The following is an 18,904-nucleotide window of genomic DNA, read 5'->3' as shown; positions in this document are numbered from 1 at the left end:
AAATGCCCTGTCAACCGAAATGAGAATTTTCACACACACAAAACCCCAACCCTTTCATTTTGTTCAAAATTTTTCATTTTTCAGTGAAAATTTTTTGAACGGAGTTAATTTTTTTAACACATTAATTTCATTGGGATGAGGGGGGATTTTTTTTTCCCAGTGAGGAAAAAATAAAAGATGGAAAATTCCCACTCTATTTTTTTCCCCACAGGGGTGGGGGGGATGAAGTGAGTGCAAGCTTTTCCCCACCAAAATATAGGGATTTTTTTTCATGAAAGTTTAAAAAAAATTGCTTCAACATTTTTCATTGATAAAACCAAAATGTTCTCTTTTTTGAAATTTTTCACCCAACACATTCCTCACTTTCTCACCTGCTTTAATCAATAGGTCCTGTGGGTTGTAATACTTTGGTGTCATTTCAGCTCCTGGTTGATACACAGGAGGTCTTACTAGATGATCAGATGGTCCCTTCTGGCCTTAAACGCTATGATTCCATGACTCAATGCCACTGCTAAATTGTAAGCACATTTAGATTGACTGCTCTGCCACAACCTTCCTTGGGAAAGTCACTTGGTCTCTCTGGCCTCAGTTGCCCATCTGTACAATGGGGATAATTGCACTCCCTACCTCACAGGGGTGCTGTGAGGATAAATGCATTGAGAGATGCTCAGCTACTAAGGTAAGAGGGGCTATAGATGTCTGTAAGAGGGCTCCATTCACCAGCAAGAGTTTTCCAAGTAGCTGAAAACCACAAATTTGGTTTCTTCCACCCAGCTCATTCATCTGATAATTGGACAAGTCACGTAGGCCTGTTTTTTTTCCTGTCAGGCTGCAGAGCAGAAAGCCAAAAATGGGTTCAATCACTGAGTATCATACATGAGTACTTCCCCCTTCATTCAACCATGGCTGATGATCACAATTGGTTTTAAAATAAAGCGAATCCCCCTTTGAACTGGATCACTGGGGTCAGACCCTGCCACTGTCAGTCATGTACCTGTCCCTTGCTGGCTAACCCGGCTCGGTTGCTTTTATTTGGCTACCTTTTGCCGCTGCAGAGCATCTTTCTTCATTCAGTTAGTCAAATGCCCCATTTGCTTGCTGTGGTTTTGTAAGGACTCTCCAGTGCTGGTAGGGGGCTTGTTACCAGTCAGCACAATCCACTTACAAGATGAGAAGCACAATGGGCTAGTTGAGATAGATCATGGCGGTGATGGCCATGGGACCAAGAGTCAGCGTCAGGGGCTGCTTTTCCCATCACTTACACTTCTTTTGTATGGCTGGTGTAGAGCAGCAACTACAATTTCACCTGAAGTTGATTGAGCCAAATGGCTACAACAGGAGTAGCAGAATGTCTTGCAGTGATGCCTCCTTCATATTTATCAATTGGGCAGTAGGTAGTGATATGTTCAATGGTCTGTCGTGGGGAACCACACTCGCCCATGGCGGAGTCCTTGATTTTCCATTTGTGCATTAGATATCCGTATCTACCAGGGTTGGTTAAAAGTCAGTTCAGAGTTGACCAAGATGACCGTGGAAGGTCAAACGCAAGCAACCTTCTTTGTGGGATCTGGCACAAGGTGCTTATTTTTTAAGTCTTGTTTAACCCAATCTGCTTTCCAAGCCTCCTTCTGATCATAGCCTGATTGCATGAGGCTAGACGAATGTTCCCAGAAAGTCTTGTGGGACGCAAGACATTGCAGGGAGGGGCGGGAGGGGCGTTGGCAAGGTCTTGGTGAATAGGAAGGCATCTGTTTTCCTGGATTTGCTGAGCTTCACAGAAAGTTTCAGCAGTTCGACGTCTTGGCGGGGGAGTGATGTTAGACAGGACATGTAGCCATGGTGTTGGATTTGACTTAAGGGTTCCTGTGATGCATCGGAAGAAGTGGGTTTTTTACCCACAAAAAGCTTATGCCCAAATAAATCTGTTAGTCTTTAAGGTGCCACTGGACTCCTTGTTGTTTTTGTGGATACAGACTAACACGGCTACCCCCTGATACTTGAATATACAAGTGCTATTGCAGATGTTCACAGCACTGATGCTGGTACACCCCGGTTGTACCTGCTAGTTTCTGGATTATATTGACTCTCATTTTTAATCTTTGCAGCTACCTTCTCAACATGATCATGGAAGGAGAGGGTGCAGTCAAGTTTCACTCCGAGATATGTTGGCGTGTAATTATGTTGCACATTTTTATCACAGAATGTTACTTTGTGTGTTTTTGGCACTCCTATTATCAAGATGAAACACGCTTACTATTGTTTTTCCAGGGTTTGGTTTGAGCCTCCATTTCTGGAAATATTGTTCCATATTTTGGAGGTCCTCAGTTAATGCTTTCACAATGTCATGGAGATTTGATGCTTGGATTATCATGGCAAGATTATCGGCATATCCAAATTTTTGTGATTTAGTTGGAGGCATGTCACTTACATAAATTTTTAAAAGGGCTGGTGCAAGTACAGAGCCTTGTGGTAACCCGTTGTTTCTGATACAGGGTGAGCAGGTCTTATTACCCAGGTACACCCACAGGCATTTATTACTCAGCATGGTCCACAGCAGGCAAAGTATGTAGTAGCAAGGTATAATTTTAGCAAGTTTCAGCATCAGGCCCTTAATCCAGACAGTATCATGCACAGATGACAGGTGAACAAATACTGCGCCAGTCTTTAGTTGTTGTTTTTTAATAGCCAGCCTCAATGTGAGTTGTGAGTGCCAGAACTTGGTCACAACAACTACGTTTTGGCCAGAAGCCTGCCTGTTCGACAGGGATAACTGGCTCAGTAAAAGGGCGTATTCTTTTGAGGAGGATACATTCAAGAAGTTTATAGGTCATACATAGCAGAGAAATTGGCCTATAGCGTCCCGCTTCATCAGGGGGCTTTCCAAGCTTTGGAATGGCAATTACTATGGCCTCACCCCATATTTCAGGGATCCGTATGGTCCTTACAGTAGCAGAGTACAATGTTGCTAGCTATTGGAGTCCTTTGGGGACCAGATGGTGGAGGAACTCTGGCAGAAGACTGTTAGGGCCTGCAGCCTTCCCTTTTTTCAATCACGGAAAGTCCTTCTTTTATTTCCTCAACGCTGACAGTGGAAGGTTCTCCTCAGAGGATTGATGCAAGTGTTCTGCAGAGTTGTTGATACACTTCTCTTGATATCATAGAATATCAGGGTTGGAAGGGACCTCAGGAGGTCATCTATCCAACCCCCTGCTCAAAGCAGGCCAAATCCCCAGACAGATATTTACCTCAGTTCCCTAAATGGCCCCCTCAAGGATTGAACACTCAACCCTGGGTTTAGCAGACCAATGCTCAAACCCCTGAGCTATCCCTCCCCCCTCTTCTTGTATGTTTATGAAGTGGTCCTTTTGTGTTCTCCACCAGTTTGGAGGCTATTGAGTTTGGCCTGATTTTGGTGGCCAGTACTCAGATGATGTGATTGTAGTTATCCCAATGAATCACTGGCCTTCGTGGCCATTATACAGGTGGGGTTCATCAGAGTGCAAGATGGTCCTTATGCATGGTTGGGAGCTGGAGTGAACAGCACAGAGCTGGTTACCCTGCCTGACTATTCTCTATGCCTCTGAAATCCCCAGCTGCCCCGTTAGGGCAGTTCTGGGGCACAAAGGGACTGGAATGGGGAACTCCTTGCCAAGCCACAGACTCCCTGTGTGGGCAGACTCCCTTGGGCATGTGGCTTAGCCTACACTGGGCCTCACTTCCCCATATGTAAAGAAAAAAGTACTTTTCTGCTTCACAGGGGCATTGTGAGAATAAAATCTATGCATGATGGTGAGATGCTTTGACACTACAGAGGAGCCCATAAACAGAAGAGAATCTCAGATATGTGCATCTACAACAGATTACTGGTATCCACTCAGTGCAGATGTCTGAGTCAAATTGCACTCCCTCTGCCAATGGGTGCAGTCCCCTTGAAGCCAGTGGAGCTGCACGTGGGAGTGAGATGAGCAAGATTTCCCCTCAGGCAGTCAGTGATGTGCTGCCATGTGCAGTTTGTACAGCACCTAGCACAATGGGGCCCTGGTCCTGGGCTAGGGCTCCTAGGTGCTACTGTAATACAGAGAAATATGAATAATTAATATATCATGCCAATATGTGTTATTTATTGTTTGTATTTCCATAGCCTCTGGGAGTCCCAGTCCATTGTGCAAGGGGCTGTACAAACACAGAACAAAAAGCCAGTCCTGGCTCCAAAGAGCTCTCAATCTCAGTGTTTGCGGGAGTAATTATGAGCTTGTCTACACAGGCAAAAGAGGGTGGGGTATTAAGAGAACTTTTCAATGGTGAGCTACATCAACTCAGCTAACAACTGTAGGGAGCCCCCTTTCTGCCCATGTAGATGAGCCCTGTAGGGGAAGGATGGAGGTGAAGGGGTGTGCACGGGGGGAGGGGCAAGCAGGGGCACAGGCCGCCCAATAATCGTCAGGGGCACAGAACTCTCCAGTCCTCCCCAGAGCTGCAGGGAGGAGACTGAGCTCCAGCCAGAGCCAGGGTGGGGGGCGGGGGGGGGAGAGCGAGCTCCTGCCAGAGCCAGGGAAGGGGAGCACAGAATGTACCACCCCCCAAAAGGGGTCAAAGTTGAATTTCTGCACACACCCCTGCATGAAGATGTTGTAGGGCTAATGGGGAGCGTCCTCCGCATCGATTTGTCTTGTATATCTACCCCTTGATTCAGTCTTGTCCATTTGTACATTCGGAACTATTTTTGTGAGTAAGTCAATGCTGGTAGAAATGATTATCTAGCCATATCCTGGGGGGAGGGAGCGGGGAGCGACTCCAACACGGGCTAGGAAACCAGGCCCCAAGCCTCGCTTTAATTAGGTGTCAGAATTTTCATGACCAGCTCTCACGAGCCCCCTCTAGCAGACCCCAGAATAGTGCGCCCCCTTCCTAGGCTTGATCCTGGTGAAATCCCCACTGAGTGCTGTGGGAGTTTAGTTAGAGAAAGCAGTGCAGAATCAGGCCCTATTCCCATTGCAGCCCTATAACCAGGATATCATCTGCTACTGAATTTGTCATTTGCTTTCAGTTGGAGACCGGTTTCATGGCCTTAAAGCATCACATTACGCTGATCTTCAGCAGCAACAAGGACTGTAAGAAAATCTCCCAAGTCATCTGTTCTCTGAATATTGGCTGCCAGCCCCCACCTGTGCATTAGCGTAGCTAAGGGCAAAGAGGACAGGCACCAATAGGAAATGTCCTTGCTGACCTGACCTAATAGTAGTATGTTGAGCTTAGGGTCTGACCTCTGGCTGCCCCTACTTGGCTTTGCTGGGGGAGGATGGAAAGAAAATACAGGGAGCCACTTCCCTCCCCATTACACCCATGGAGACCCCAGGCATAATGGTGACCCTAGCACTCTTTAGCATTGATGGAGAAGGGGCTGGTACTGCTGCTGGGCCCAAAGGAGGCATAACCAACTGGTTTGAAGGTGTGATCAGTCCTTGTACCGTTGGCTATCCAGTGGTACAAGGAAGGCGGCATTTCACCTTTATCTGCCCTGTGCAAGCAACGCCCCCAAGCACCTCTGCTCAGCGGCTACAGATCTGTATCCGCCCAGCCCCTCCCTTCTGTGCCTACAATGTGCTTTTGTGGGCTTGATCCTGAAAGATGCTGAGTAAAGTTCTGTGCTGATGTCACTGGGGGCAGAGAGAGCCTGGCACCTGACAGGATTAGGGTCTAACTCCTTAAGTTCAGGTGATTGGAATTCAGCCATCAATATTTCCTTAATGCCTGAAGCCCCAGCAGCTCCTTTTAAAAACACTTTTCAGACACAGCGTTTTACCTGATTTTTTTTTTTTTTTTACAAAGTTAAACATGAAACAAAAGAGTAGCTCAGCAATTCCCTTAATTTTTACACTAGTGCAAGTCAAAAGTGGCTTTCGCCTCAGACACAACACGACATTTAATGAGCACAGGGAGGCAAATTTTCAAATGTAGGCGCCAGAGGGCAGGCACCTAAATCTGGATTTTACGTACTTATCTAGCTGGTTGCATCACGGACGGGTGAAATTCACACACCTGTGTAGGGAAATTCACATGCCACGAGGTCCTACATGCCTAAATCAGCAGTTTGGTGCCTGAAACAGGTATTTCCAGTAGGTGCCTTACAGTATATTGAGCTGTCTAAACTCCCGGCATTCAAGTTTGTAAACTGTGCCCTTAGTCTCTGGCACACCCTCTTTCTTATTTGCTGTCTTGGCGGGGAGGGGGAAATGTAAGTGTCCGAGAGACTACACGCACAGCGTGCTGCCGAGGAGCAGAAAGCTTTTCAATAATTAAGAGGATTTATAGAATTTGGCATTGTTTAAACAATGAATAACTCTTAAATATTTCCATATTAAACAGAGAACTGGAAATCATCTGGCAACGAGTGCAAGCCTCTTCGTTTATACCAAAGTGATGCAAGTGCAGAGAGAGAGAGACCATTTTATAGCCCATTCCCCTCCTGTGACACGCTCCAAGGAGTAACAGGATTAAAATGAGAGCACAAAGAAGAGGAATACCGGGCGAAGACGTGATACCAAAAAGGTGTAATACACTACACAGACTTAAGGCTCCATCCTGCCAGGCGCTGAGGCCCTTCAATCAGCGTTGATTCCAACACCGCCAGGGCTTTAGAGATAGAGCCTAGATAGCACATGCTGGACACCCAGACCGACAAAGGAATTAGGACTCTACTGCTAAAGATTCGCTTTGCAAAACACCGAACAATGGGCTCTGTAGCAGATCGCAGACTCACCGCCACAGCGCCTCCTGCTGGTCATCCGGGAATTAGCTTGATTCCAGCACTCAAAGCACCTCCCGCTGGCTGGTGTCTCTCCTGCCTCAGGCCCTGTGTCCCTCCTGGACCCCGGTGCCCCTTTTCCTTGGGATTCTGCCCACAGCAGTACCCCCACACTCTGGGTCTCCGCTCTCAGGGAAACCCCCAACCCTCTAAGTCCACCTTCCCTCAGTGACTACTGCCAGTCATCAGCTAGCCCCCTTTCTCTGGGCAAACTGCAGTCTGCAATGGCCACTCATCACTGGCAAAGGGGTTGGACCAGCTGCCTCTGCCTACCCCCAGGCTGCACCTCTGTAGCCCCAATACCTCCTTAGGCCTTTGACAAGGCCTCAGCCTGAGGAGTTGCCAGACTGGAGCTCCCCAGCTCCTCTTGCCCTCCCCAGCACTGCTCTGCTTCAGGTACCCTGTGCTCCCAGGCAGCCAGGTCCTTCCCACTCCCAGGCTAGAGTGAGAGTAACCCAGCTCCTCCCTTAGCCCTTATATCAGGGCCAGCTGTGGTCTGATTGGGTGTGGCCACAGCTGTGGCTGCTTCCCCAATCAGCCTACCTTTTCCCCCAGGAGCGGGGTAACTGCCCCGCTACAGGCTCATATGCTCTGCTCGGTGCCACATCTGGCTCCCTGATTTTGAACCTTTGACCATCACCTCGCTCCCTGTTTTTTTATTAGTTGTCCCAAGAAATCATTGGGTACTGGGTCCAGTGGTCCCTCCCGCTAGGCTGGGGGAGGGGCCTTTAGTAGTAGGCGGGTGAGCCCGCCCACTTCCCGGTTTACCAATATCGGCTCATATGCTCTGCTCGGTGTCCCCGTCAGGTTCCCTTCTTTTGACCCTTTGACCGCACTCCTGTCCCTGTTTTTACATTAGTTGTCCCCCATAATTATTTGGGTTTTAGGCCCTGTGGGTCCGCCCCTTAGGCTGGGGGGCGGATCCTTTAGCAGTGAGCCCGCCCACTTCCTGAACCCCAATATGTACAGACTCATATGCTCTGCTCGGTGTCCCCGTTAGGCTCCCTTCTTTTGACCCTTTAACCGCACTCCTGGGCAATGCCTCCTGCCGAAGGGAGTGCAATCAGCTAAATTATGACTGCTCCCTGCATGGAGGGAGGGGGGCGAAGGGTGTCATCCTACCCTTCCAACAGCCTCAGAGAACAGACATAAACCTGCCCTTTATTAAGCATACCAAACAGAATTGACCTGATCAAACCTGTTACATTATATCCACTGCATCCTCAGAATTAGTCCTGGCATCAAAATACTGACTGATCCAATTGAAAGATGCTACAATCAATTGCATTAACGAGTGCACCAGGGCTGTGATTCTGCGTATGTAAATAATCTAAATATCCACTTACTCAATGTGGTAGAACAGAGAAGAGTACGGCACTTTATCATGTCAGCTCTCACATGATTCAAGGACACCGTTTACCTTTTATTCCTACCATTAAAAAACAAGCAAGGAATGTCAAAGGCAAAAGCTATTTCTGCTTGACCCAAACCAAACAAAAAAAAAAGTCAAGAAAATCCATAATCCATAATTAAAAGGGACTAGTGATTTTTGGGAGCATCTTAAAGAATCCTGATTTTTAAAGGGCAGGTGCTCAGCACTTTCTGCAAAATCAAACCACTTTAGGGCATCTCCAGATGAGCCCCCTTAAATATTGAGGCACCCCAAACCACTAGTCACTTTGGCAAATCTTGGCCAAATACTGTGTAGTTCCTTTGTCCTTCAAACTTCCTACTAGATATTTCACAATATAAAGGTCCCTAGTGTCACATGCAGAGCTTCAACATCAGCCGATAACAACTGGAGCCTTGATTCAATCCAATATCAGTCCCAACTCCAAAACAAATCCGAGGGCTCTTACTAACCCTCTTCCCCCACCAAAAAGCCCTGCTTAATTCTCAGACATTTCCTACAGGGATGTGACAGATACACATTAATTTCTGACTTTTGCAAATACTAGCCATAAACAGACATTTCAGAGATCGTTTTTTTCTATTTAAACCTTTTAGGTTAAAACGTTGTTCACAAGGGTGAGCTAATTTGCAGGTGGCATGTTCATATCAGATTCTTTGGGCCCGTTCTGCTCTCACACTAGTACAGCTCCATTGACTTTGAAAGGTGTCACTGCTGCTTTATACGAATGTGAAATCAGAATGAGGCTCGTATAGACCATGGTTCTTCATGGTGGGGTATCATTTACACTAGTGCCAAGTGAGGGTGAAAACACTGTCAGATAGGAGTGGCACTGTTTTACACCCACTTTTACTCCTGGGGGAATTCTGTGCCACTTCGCATGTGCAGAGTTCATGTCCCGGGCAGATTATTTTTCTCCACAGAAAATACATTCTGCTGGAGAGGCGCTGCAGTTACGCCTTTCTAGGGTGACCAGATGTCCCGATTTTATAGGGACAGTCCCAATTTTTGGGTATTTTTCTTATATAGGCTCCTATTACCCCCACCTCCACCCCTGTCCCGATTTTTCACATTTGCTGTCTGGTCACCCCTATGCCTTTCGCCCACCAGAGACTGTTGTGGTGCCAGAACAGAGTGCAGCTGGCTCACTGGAGAGAGAAGAGGAGAGCCTGCTTTCCTCACAGCGCCCTGCCCGTGGGGCCAGGTGAAGAGGCCCAGGATTTTTTTGGGGGGCGGGACAGACAGAGCAGGGCATATGGGAATGCTGGGGGGTGACACAGACTGGGGTTCAGAATGGCTATGGGGGAATAGACTGGGGCGGGAGCTGAATGGGAGTGGGAGTGCAGGACCACCTGGGGATTGGGGGCGGCTGAGTTGGGGTGCAAGGACACATGGGGGAGGGGGAGGGGTGGCTGACTGGGGGTGCACGGACACATGGGGATGGGGTAGGGGGTGTAAGGAAACATGGGGACAGGGGAAAGAGGGGTGGCTGAGTGGGGGTGCAGGGACACATGGGGACAGGAGCACATGTGCCTGACTGAATGTGAGAGACTAGGGGTCAGCCAGGGTCTGCATGGGGGAGGCTCCCCAATTCCCTAACAATCCTTCCCCTCCCAAAAAAACTGTTGCATACTTCTTCCACCCACACCCAACAATTGTCCAAGTTCACTCCCAGGCTCCTTCCCAGCAATTACTTCCCTCTCCCTCAGCTCCTCCATTATCCCTGACTTCCCCAAGCCTTTGTACTGCTTGTAAGGGGTGCTGGAAATACGGTTCTGTATTGTAGTTTAAATGAATTATTACTTAAAGTTCTGTATTAATATGCCTAGTAAAGAATCTATTTGTCAGAAAAACATTTCCTGAATCTTTTTTAGTTGTCTGTATTGTTACAGAGTAGCAGCCGTGTTAGTCTGTATCCGCAAAAAGAAGAACAGGAGGACTTGTGGCACCTTAGAGACTAACAAATTTATTAGAGCATAAGCTTTCGTGGACTACAGCCCACTTCTTCGGATGCATATAGAATGGAACATATATTGAGGAGATATATATACACACATACAGAGAGCATAAATAGGTGGGAGTTGTCTCACCACCTCTGAGAGGCCAATTAATTAAGAGAAAAAAAAAAAAAAAAAAGTTTTTTTTTTTTTTTTCTCTTAATTAATTGGCCTCTCAGAGGTGGTGAGACAACTCCCACCTATTTATGCTCTCTGTATGTGTGTATATATATCTCCTCAATATATGTTCCATTCTATATGCATCCGAAGAAGTGGGCTGTAGTCCACGAAAGCTTATGCTCTAATAAATTTGTTAGTCTCTAAGGTGCCACAAGTCCTCCTGTTCTTCTTTTTGTATTGTTACAGACATACTTGCTGACAGGTACTTTGAAATAAATCACCAAAATAATTGAAATGGGTGTGATTACATTGTGTTATTTTGACAAATAAAATATGCAGAATTTTGCAGAATTTTTAATTTTTTGGCACAGAATTCCCACAGGAGTACGCTTTGCACATGGTTACATGGCTGCCAAGGTGCAGGGCAATGAAGAATCAGGCCCAGAATGTTTAGCCTTAGTTCATAAAAAGGAAAAATCTACCACATCCATGATTTTCAAGCTGAATGCCAACTGCGCCTTTCCCCACTGCAAGCAGAAAAACGGAGGAGCTAAATTATGTATACATTTTAGATTCACATGAATTGTTTCTCATGCTGCTATGTGACAGGTGTCATCTGCAGAACCCATGAGATGGGCTAATTAGTCGCATTCCCTTTGCTAGAAACACCAACCATTCCTAATGGGGGTTGAGGGGACAGAGGAATCGCAAAATTTATTTTGTCACCAAAAAAACACCAGTTCTGCTCTCAGGACTATAGAACCCTAGTTTCCTCTGTCAAGGAAAGATCTGGAAAGCAGCACCAAGGAAAAGCTCGTTTCAAAAGGAAATCAACGCTCCGGTCAGGTCTAGACAAAGTGGGTATACTTCCAGCCTGCCACCTCTTTGTTACAGTTTGTTTTTTATTTACAATACATCATACTTCTTCAGCCAGACACAAACACCTTACAGCAGCTACATTTCATTCTGAACCACAGGGAGGTCCATTTTCATGTGAAAACAGGCATCAATTGCCTTCTGAGAATCAAAAGAGAAAACCAAGAAGAGAGGTTACTTCATCAGTGCTGGGGAAAACCTGCAGCTAATATGTACTGAAATGTGTGATTCCCCCAGCAGCCAGCACACTACTTCAATCAAATGCATTTAACACAGCAGTGACAAAACTTTGCCCCACCCACCAACTGCAGGATCCTGCAGGACACACCTAATCTGCATCAAATGAAGCCCATTGTGGAGGTCTGTTTTCATCCCAGACACCTCCTGCTCTTATAAACCTGGACCAATGCATGCTCCCACCTGTAGCCTCTGCAGGAGGCACCTTTGGATTATTAAAGGCACAGTGCAGGCTTTAAACTCCACAAGTTGCCTTCAGCTCACAGGCCATGCTTCAGCCGAGCTGATTTTATCTTGGGCTCCTATGAAGCCTCCAGCCCAAAGCCTCACTGGTTCATAACGGCTTGCAGCCATAGTGCAAAAGTGGCCAGCAGGCTTATTAGCCCAGCATGTGAACACATACAGTTACAAACAAAGGGGAGGTAGAAATAAAAGGGTGATTTATTGGTGAGACTGCATTGGTGGGAGGAGCCCCCAGAAAGTTGTTGAAGCTGCAGAACCAGTGATTCTTATTGTATTTAGCTAGTAGGAAATGGTCCCGCACACCACAGGGAGCTATATCGGGGGTGAGGTTGGGGGAGGATGGCAGGAGATTTCCCTGGCTTCCCCTCAACAGAGAGGACACAGAGGATGGAGGAGGGGCATTGGGCGGATACAGAGAGGATTGAGGAGGGGCATTGGGCAGGTGGACAGGGGTTGCGGGAGGGTACTGGGTGGACACAGAGGGGATGGAGGAGGGGTGTTGGGCAGGTGGACAGGGGTTGGGGGAGGGTACTGGGTGAACACAGAGGGGATGGAGGAGAGGTGTTGGGCAGGTGGACAGGGATTGGGGGAGGGCACTGGGCTGACACAAAGAAGATGGAAGAGTGGTGTTGGGCAGGTGGATGCAGGCGCTGGGCAGACACAGAGGATGGAGGAGGGGTGTTGGGCAGGTGGACAGGGGTTGGGGAGGGCGCTGGGTGGACACAGAGAGGATGGAGGAGGGGCGTTGAGCAGGTGGGTGTGGGTGGGGGGTGGCCAAGAGACACTAGCTTCTGGGAAGAGGCGCATAGAAGATGGGGGTGCTGGGTAGGGAGGGGTATGATGTATCCGCCTCTCACCTGTAGGAGCTGCTCAGCCCAGCTGCCGATTCCTCCCTGATCTGCTTATTGAGGGCATCCACCGCTGCTCGCCCTTTGGCCGCCTCCTGGGACGCAGAGAGCACGGGCTGCTGCTGCCCCCCATCCTCGACCACCTGGACCCTCTTCTTCCACCCTTCCTCAGCCCTGGCTGCCTTGGTCTGCTCCTCCTTTGCCCTTTGCTCTGCCTCCTCCTCCTTCTTCTCCTGCCCTGGCTGCAGCTTCCTCCTCTTCTCCTGGCTGGGAGGTTTCTCCTGGGGGCCCTTGTCCGAGGCTGGCCCAGGGGACGGGGCTGGCTTGGGGATCCAGGGATGGTCCCCTCTCTTGGGGATGGGCCAGGCTCGGAAATCCTTCTGGTACTGGCTCTCCGTCTCAAAGGGGGTTTCCGAGGGCTGGTACTCGCTCTTGGGTTTGCAGCTAGGCTCCGGCCGCTGCGCCTTCCAGTGCCTGTAGTCCTGGCGCATCACCGAGTCGGCCAGCGGCTGCTGCCCCGGCCCAGCCTTGTGGTCCCCCCCAGCCGCAGTCGCCCTGGCAACTGCATCCAGGTCGCCGCCGAGGATGGAGGGCTGGGTCTCGATGGCAGAGGAAGGGCGTGGCTGCTGCAAACCCACCTGGGCCGCGGGGTTCTCGGTGGCCTCGGAGTATTTGGTGAAGACCAAAGGGACCGCGATGTCCGCCTTGTCCAGCTGGTTCCAGAAGCGGGCGATGCAGCACGCCCGGGTGATGCAGGGCCAAGCCATGGCGACGCCTCAAACCTCTCCCCTCCTAGACAGCCTGGCCTCTCCCCGCACGCCCTGCAAAGAACACAGCGAAGTAACCCACTCGCACCCGCTCCAGAAATAGCCCCCGGCCGAGGGGCTGGGAAAGGAAATTCGGTGCCAGTTCAAGAACTGGGGAGCGGGGGACAATCCGAGCTGCGGCGGTGCACGCGGCCCCTCGGAGGGGAAACCGGTGCCGAGCCTAGCACAGTCCCTAGCTGCAAGCAGCAGGCTCGGGACTAATTGCAAAGGGCCAGGACTCCGGCAGAGCCCAGCCCAAACGCAAGGCAAAGGAAACGCTGCCCACCCCCAAGCAATGGTCGGTCAAAGCTGCGGATTTGCCCACGTCCTTGGCGACCTTAGGCAAGTGCAAACCCCCGGCAGGCGCGCGGGTCTCAGCCCTGGTGCATCGCGGAGAAGAGCCCTGCGGCAGGGTCCTGCCTTCACCCCGCACCGCGTCTCTCCCAGCCGGGTGCTGCTGCGGATCTCACGGCCGCGGCTGGAGGAGCAGCCGCCCCACAGCCATCATCTGAGCGGAGACCGGAGCATCGCCGCCGCTGCGGCTGCAGAGAAAAAAGGCCCCACCCAGCCCCGCTGTCAGCAGCGCCGCGCAGCGAAGGATGCTGAAGAAGGGCGGGGGGATGCAGAGAGATCACCTGCCTCCGTCAGCGCCTGCGGAGTGGGCTGGGAGCCTGTTAACTCTTCCCGCCCTGACCCCTGGGGCGGGAGGCAGGGGAGCCCTGCTGGGTGGGAAGAGTGTGTGGCTGGACAAGCAGCAGGGAGATGTGATGGTCCCACCCATTTTCAGTACTAAAAAGCTTTGGACAGAGCCCCGCCTCCATGCAGAAGAGCGGTGCAGAGCATGAAGCAGCAAACAATACAGTAATCCACTTTAATCCACCATGGCATGCCCAGCTGTAGAGCCAGACTGGGGGGCGGGGAGGGGGAGAGAAAAGGAAGATTACCGGCTATTAAAGCCTTAGGATCTTTAAGAAAATCCAAATGGCTAAAGCCACTTGCTTGCTGGGGAGATCGTTCCAGTGTCCTATTTCTGGGTGTGGATTTCAGCGATCAAAATGGTTCCCCTCATGGAGAGGGGGGGGAAATCACAACAAACCTACCCAGATCACAGCGCCACCTTAAAGCAAACACTGTCTAGACCAGAGTTAAAAAAAAAAAAAAACACCCAAAGCCCTGCCACACAAAACTCAGATCCTTTGTAGGGGATTGAGAGAGGGAGATTAATCAAGAGGGAAAAGGTTCAGCCCTCCCCTCCACTCCAATTGGTGCTGACTCACTGCTCCTTTCCCTTGATGGCTCAAGTTCTGTTTCCCTTAGGGAGTCTGCTTCCCCTTCCTCCACCCTCATTCATTCTCCTCCGGTTTTTACAGGCACTTCTCTCTTTGGGCTACTTCGACCAGAGCAAATCCTGTTATGCCACAATTTTGAGCCTGTGGGTATCTAGGCCCTGAGCTAAACACACCAATAAGCGTACACACGTGGGCTATACCTTGGCAGGTTGGGGGCCTTGGTCTGTAATACTGTCCCCTCTATCTTCGTAGACCCTGCTGGGTAAATAATTCCAAGAAATATACAATGGGAGAGAAAAAGAGCTAGGTTCATCCAAATGTCTTGCAATTAATGAGCAAAATGTGATAAGAAAATGATTCTCCCCAAATACGGTAACTGTCTGAAATTTGTGGGGCTGCAGCAAAGCGTAACTTCAGCGGCCATTTGGCTGTATTATTAATAGTAATGCTAACAATACTTTGTGCTACTATAGCACTTTCAATCCTAAAACTTCAAAAACAGACTCCAAAGAGAGACTGCTGAACTTGAATTAATATGCAAATTGGATACAATTAACTTAGGTTTGAACAGAGACTGGGAATGGTTGGCTCATTACACTAATTGAATCTATTTCCTCATGTTAAAATATGTTAAAATATCCTCACACCTTCTATGGGTCATCTCGATTATCACTTCAAAGGTTTTTTTCTCTCTCCTGCTGATGATAGCTCATCTCATTGATTGGCCTCTTACAGTTGGTATGGCTACTCCCACCTTTTCATGTTCTCTGTATGTATAAATATCTTCTTTCTGTGTGTTCCATTCTATGCATCCGATGAAGTGGGCTGTAGCCCACAAAAGCTTATTCTCAAATAAATTCGTTAGTCTCTAAGGTGCCACAAGTACTCCTGTTCTTTTTAAAGTAATGTACAGACATTCACAATATAGGCCCAGATACTCCAAGGTATTTAAGTACCTAACTACCATTTATTTCAATGGATAGGCACATAAATACCTTTAAAGATCTGGGCCTTAATCCTCACCCCTATGTAAATTTGCATGACTGGTTTAAACAGAGGTGTGTGTATAAATCCAACAACTGTCCCTTTATCTATAGTGACTACCCTGTTTCTGCTTTTATATAAAGCACAGTTTAAAAGGGGATGAGAAAGGAGTTTCCTCTTTGCTATAAATGAAATAGGAGGTTTTTCACCCGCTCTAATATTGCAATCAAGATAATTGCAAACAAGCCACAGGTCTCCACTACCTGGGTCTGATGTGTGTATCTCTTTTATCCTGGCTTTTAAAAATAATAGCTAGAGACATATTGACGGGCCCATTACAGCCAGATATAAGCAGTGCTGTAGTTAAGGCTAAGTTTTGCACTTGAAGCAGGGATTGTAAAGACAAGAGCCTCGGGGCAGAGAGTATCTTTTAATTTGAAATTAGACGGAACACACACCAGAAAGACAACAGACCATGGAAGCTGAGGTGGTCTGGGAAGAGTATTCATGGGGAGAGCAGGAGGTAAATGCTGTTATTTGGATATACTCTGCACAAGCATAGCGCTTTGTACCCAACTCCCACCACATTTTATAGAGGTGGCTGGGTTACTCCTGTTTTATAGATGTAGACTCTGGGGCACAGAGACAGACGTTGATGTGTGTGAGATCACACAGTAAACATAGTGGCAGAGTGAGAACCAGAACCCAAAGCCCCTGCTGTGCAATCTCCCACTCTAATCTCTACTGTGCTTTGTTTTCTGCAAAGGTACAATAGTAGGTATCAGTTACAGCAGATAATATTAATTCTGATGGCACCACCAATGATCACAAGTCAAGAAAATGCTACTTAATATCTCACAGCAAACAGTAAAGTCACAAGGTTCTCTGGGGAAAAAATCCTGCTGTTCGAACTTCTAGGATGCTTTTTAAAAAAATACTTATAGGCAGACAAATAATTCAATTTATCTGAGCCCTGCTACAATCATATACTACAGCATAAAACCAGTACTGATTTAAGATCTGCTATTCTTGGAGATCCCACATACATGCGCTCACACATAAAATCATAGAAGTGGAGAAATGGAAGGGATGTCAATAGGTCATCTAGTCCAGTCCCCTGCACTCACGGCAGGATTAAATAATAGCTAGACCATCCCTGACAGGTGTTTGTCTAACCTGCTCTTAAAAACTTCTAGTGACTGAGATTCTACAACGTACCTAGGCAATTTATTCCAGTGCTTAACTACCCTGACAGTTAGGAAGTTTTTCCAAATGTCCAACCTAAACCACCCTTGCTGCAATTTAAGCCCATTGCTTCTTGTCCTGTCCTCAGAGGTTAAGAACAAATTTTCATTCTCCTCCTTGTAACAACCTTTTATGTACTTGAAAACTGTTGTGTGCCCTCTCGGTCTTCTCTTGTCCAGACTAAACAAACTTATTTTTTTCAATCTTCTCCCATAGGTCATGTTTTCTAGACCTTTAATCATTTTTGTTGCTCTTCTCTGGACTTTCTCCAGTTTGTCCACATCTTTCCTGAAATATGGCGCCCAGAACTGGACACAATACTCCAGTTGAGGCCTAATCAGCGCGGAGTAGATTGGAAGAATTTCTTCTCGTGTCTTGCTTACAACACTCCTGTTAATATATCCCAGAATGATGTTCACTTTTTTTGCAACAGTGTTACACTGTTGACTCATATTTAGTTTGTGATCCACTATGACCCCCCAGATCCCTTTCCGCAGTACTCCTTCCTAGGCAGTCATTTCCCATTTTGTATGTGTGCAACTGATTGTTCCTTCCTAAGTTGAGTACTTTGCATTTGTTCTGATGGAATTTCATCCTATTTACTTCAGACCATGTCTTTAGTTTGTCCAGATCATTTTTAATTTTAATCCTATCCTCCAAAGAACTTGCAACCCCTCCCAGTTTGGTACTGTCCGCAAACTTTATAAGTGTACTGTCTATGCCATTATCTAAATTATTGATGAAGATATTGAACAGAACCAGACCCAGAACTGATCTGTGTGGGACCCCACTTGATATTCCCTTCCAGCTCAACTGTGAACCACTGGTAACAACTCTCTGGGAACGGTTTTCCAACCAGTTATGCATCCACCTTATAATAGCTCCATCTAGGCTGCATTTCCCGAGATTGTTTATGAGAAGGTCATGTGAGACAGTATCAAAAGCCTTATTAAAGTTAAGACATACCACATCCGCTGCATCCCCCTATCCACAAGGCTTGTTACCCTGTCAAAGAAAGCTATTGGGTTGGTTTGACGGGATTTGTTCTTGACAAATCCTTGCTAACTGTTACTTTTCATCTTATTATCTTGTAGGTGTTTGTAAAATGATTGCTTGATTATTTGCTCCATTATCTTTCCAGGTACTGAAGTTAAGCTGATTGGTGTGTAATTCCCCTGGGTTGTCCTTATTTCCTTTTTTATAGCTTGGCACTATATTTGTTCTTTTCCAGTCCTCTGGAATCTCTCTCATCTTCCATGACTTTTCAAAGATAATCACTAAGGGCTTGGATATCTCCTCAGCCAGCTCCTTGAGTATTCTAGGATGTATTTCATCAGGCCCTGGTGACTTGAAGACATCTAACTTGTCTACATAATTTTTAACTTGTTCTTTCCCTATTTTAGCCTCTGATTCCACTGGCATTCACTATGTTAGACGTCCAAGCGCTACTAACCTTTTTGGTGAAAACTGAAACAAAAAAGTCATTTAACATTTCTGCCATTTCCACATTTTCTGTTATTGTTCCCCCCCCCCCCTCACTGAGTAATGGGCCCACCCTGTCCTTGGTCTTCCTCTTTCTTCTAATGCATTTATAGAATGTTGTCTTGTTACCCTTTATGTCTCTAGCTAGTTTAATCTCGTTTTGTACCTTGGCCTTTCTAATTTTCTCCCAGCATGCTTGTGTTGTTTGTTTATATTCATCCTTTGTAATTTGACCTAGTTTCCACGTTATGTAGGACTCGTTTTTGACTTTCAGATTATTGACGATTTCCTGGTCAAGCCAGGATGGTCTCTTGCCATACTTCCTATCTTTCTTACACAGTGGGGTAGTTTGCTCTTGTGCCCTTAATAATGTCTCTTTGAAAAACTGCCAACTCTCTCAAACTGTTTTTCCCCTTAGGCTTGCTTCCTATGGGATCTTACCTACCAATTCCCTGAGTTTGCTAAAGTCGGCCTTCTTGAAATCTATTGTCTTTATTCTGCTGTTTTCCCTCCCAACATTCCTTAGAATTGTGAACTCTATCATTTCATGATCACTTTCAC

General features: G+C 47.5%; 1 protein-coding gene across 8 annotated transcripts in view; it reads right to left on the bottom strand.

Moving 5' to 3' along the window:
* The window catches only part of MAP6 (microtubule associated protein 6), a 74,662-nt gene extending 60,275 nt beyond the window's left edge, over positions 1-14,387 (bottom strand). For 2 of the 8 annotated variants that reach the window (XM_065581760.1, XM_008172209.4), the window contains exon 1: positions 12,547-13,960. In XM_065581760.1, coding sequence (XP_065437832.1) covers positions 12,547-13,304 — 758 coding nt within the window. In that variant the 5' untranslated portion in view covers positions 13,305-13,960. Of the gene's footprint in view, positions 1-12,546; positions 13,961-13,982; positions 14,125-14,287 lie in introns of those variants that run through there. The other 6 variants (XM_042850411.2, XM_024108938.3, XM_005290526.5 and 3 more) reach the window with 6 other exon arrangements.
* Positions 14,388-18,904: the final 4,517 nt, after the last annotated feature.

This window comes from Chrysemys picta, chromosome 1, assembly GCF_011386835.1.
Source record: "Chrysemys picta bellii isolate R12L10 chromosome 1, ASM1138683v2, whole genome shotgun sequence".
Classification (NCBI taxonomy): Eukaryota; Metazoa; Chordata; order Testudines; family Emydidae; genus Chrysemys; species Chrysemys picta.
Note: the sequence above shows the minus strand (reverse complement) of the source record. Positions and strands in the feature narration are given on the sequence as shown.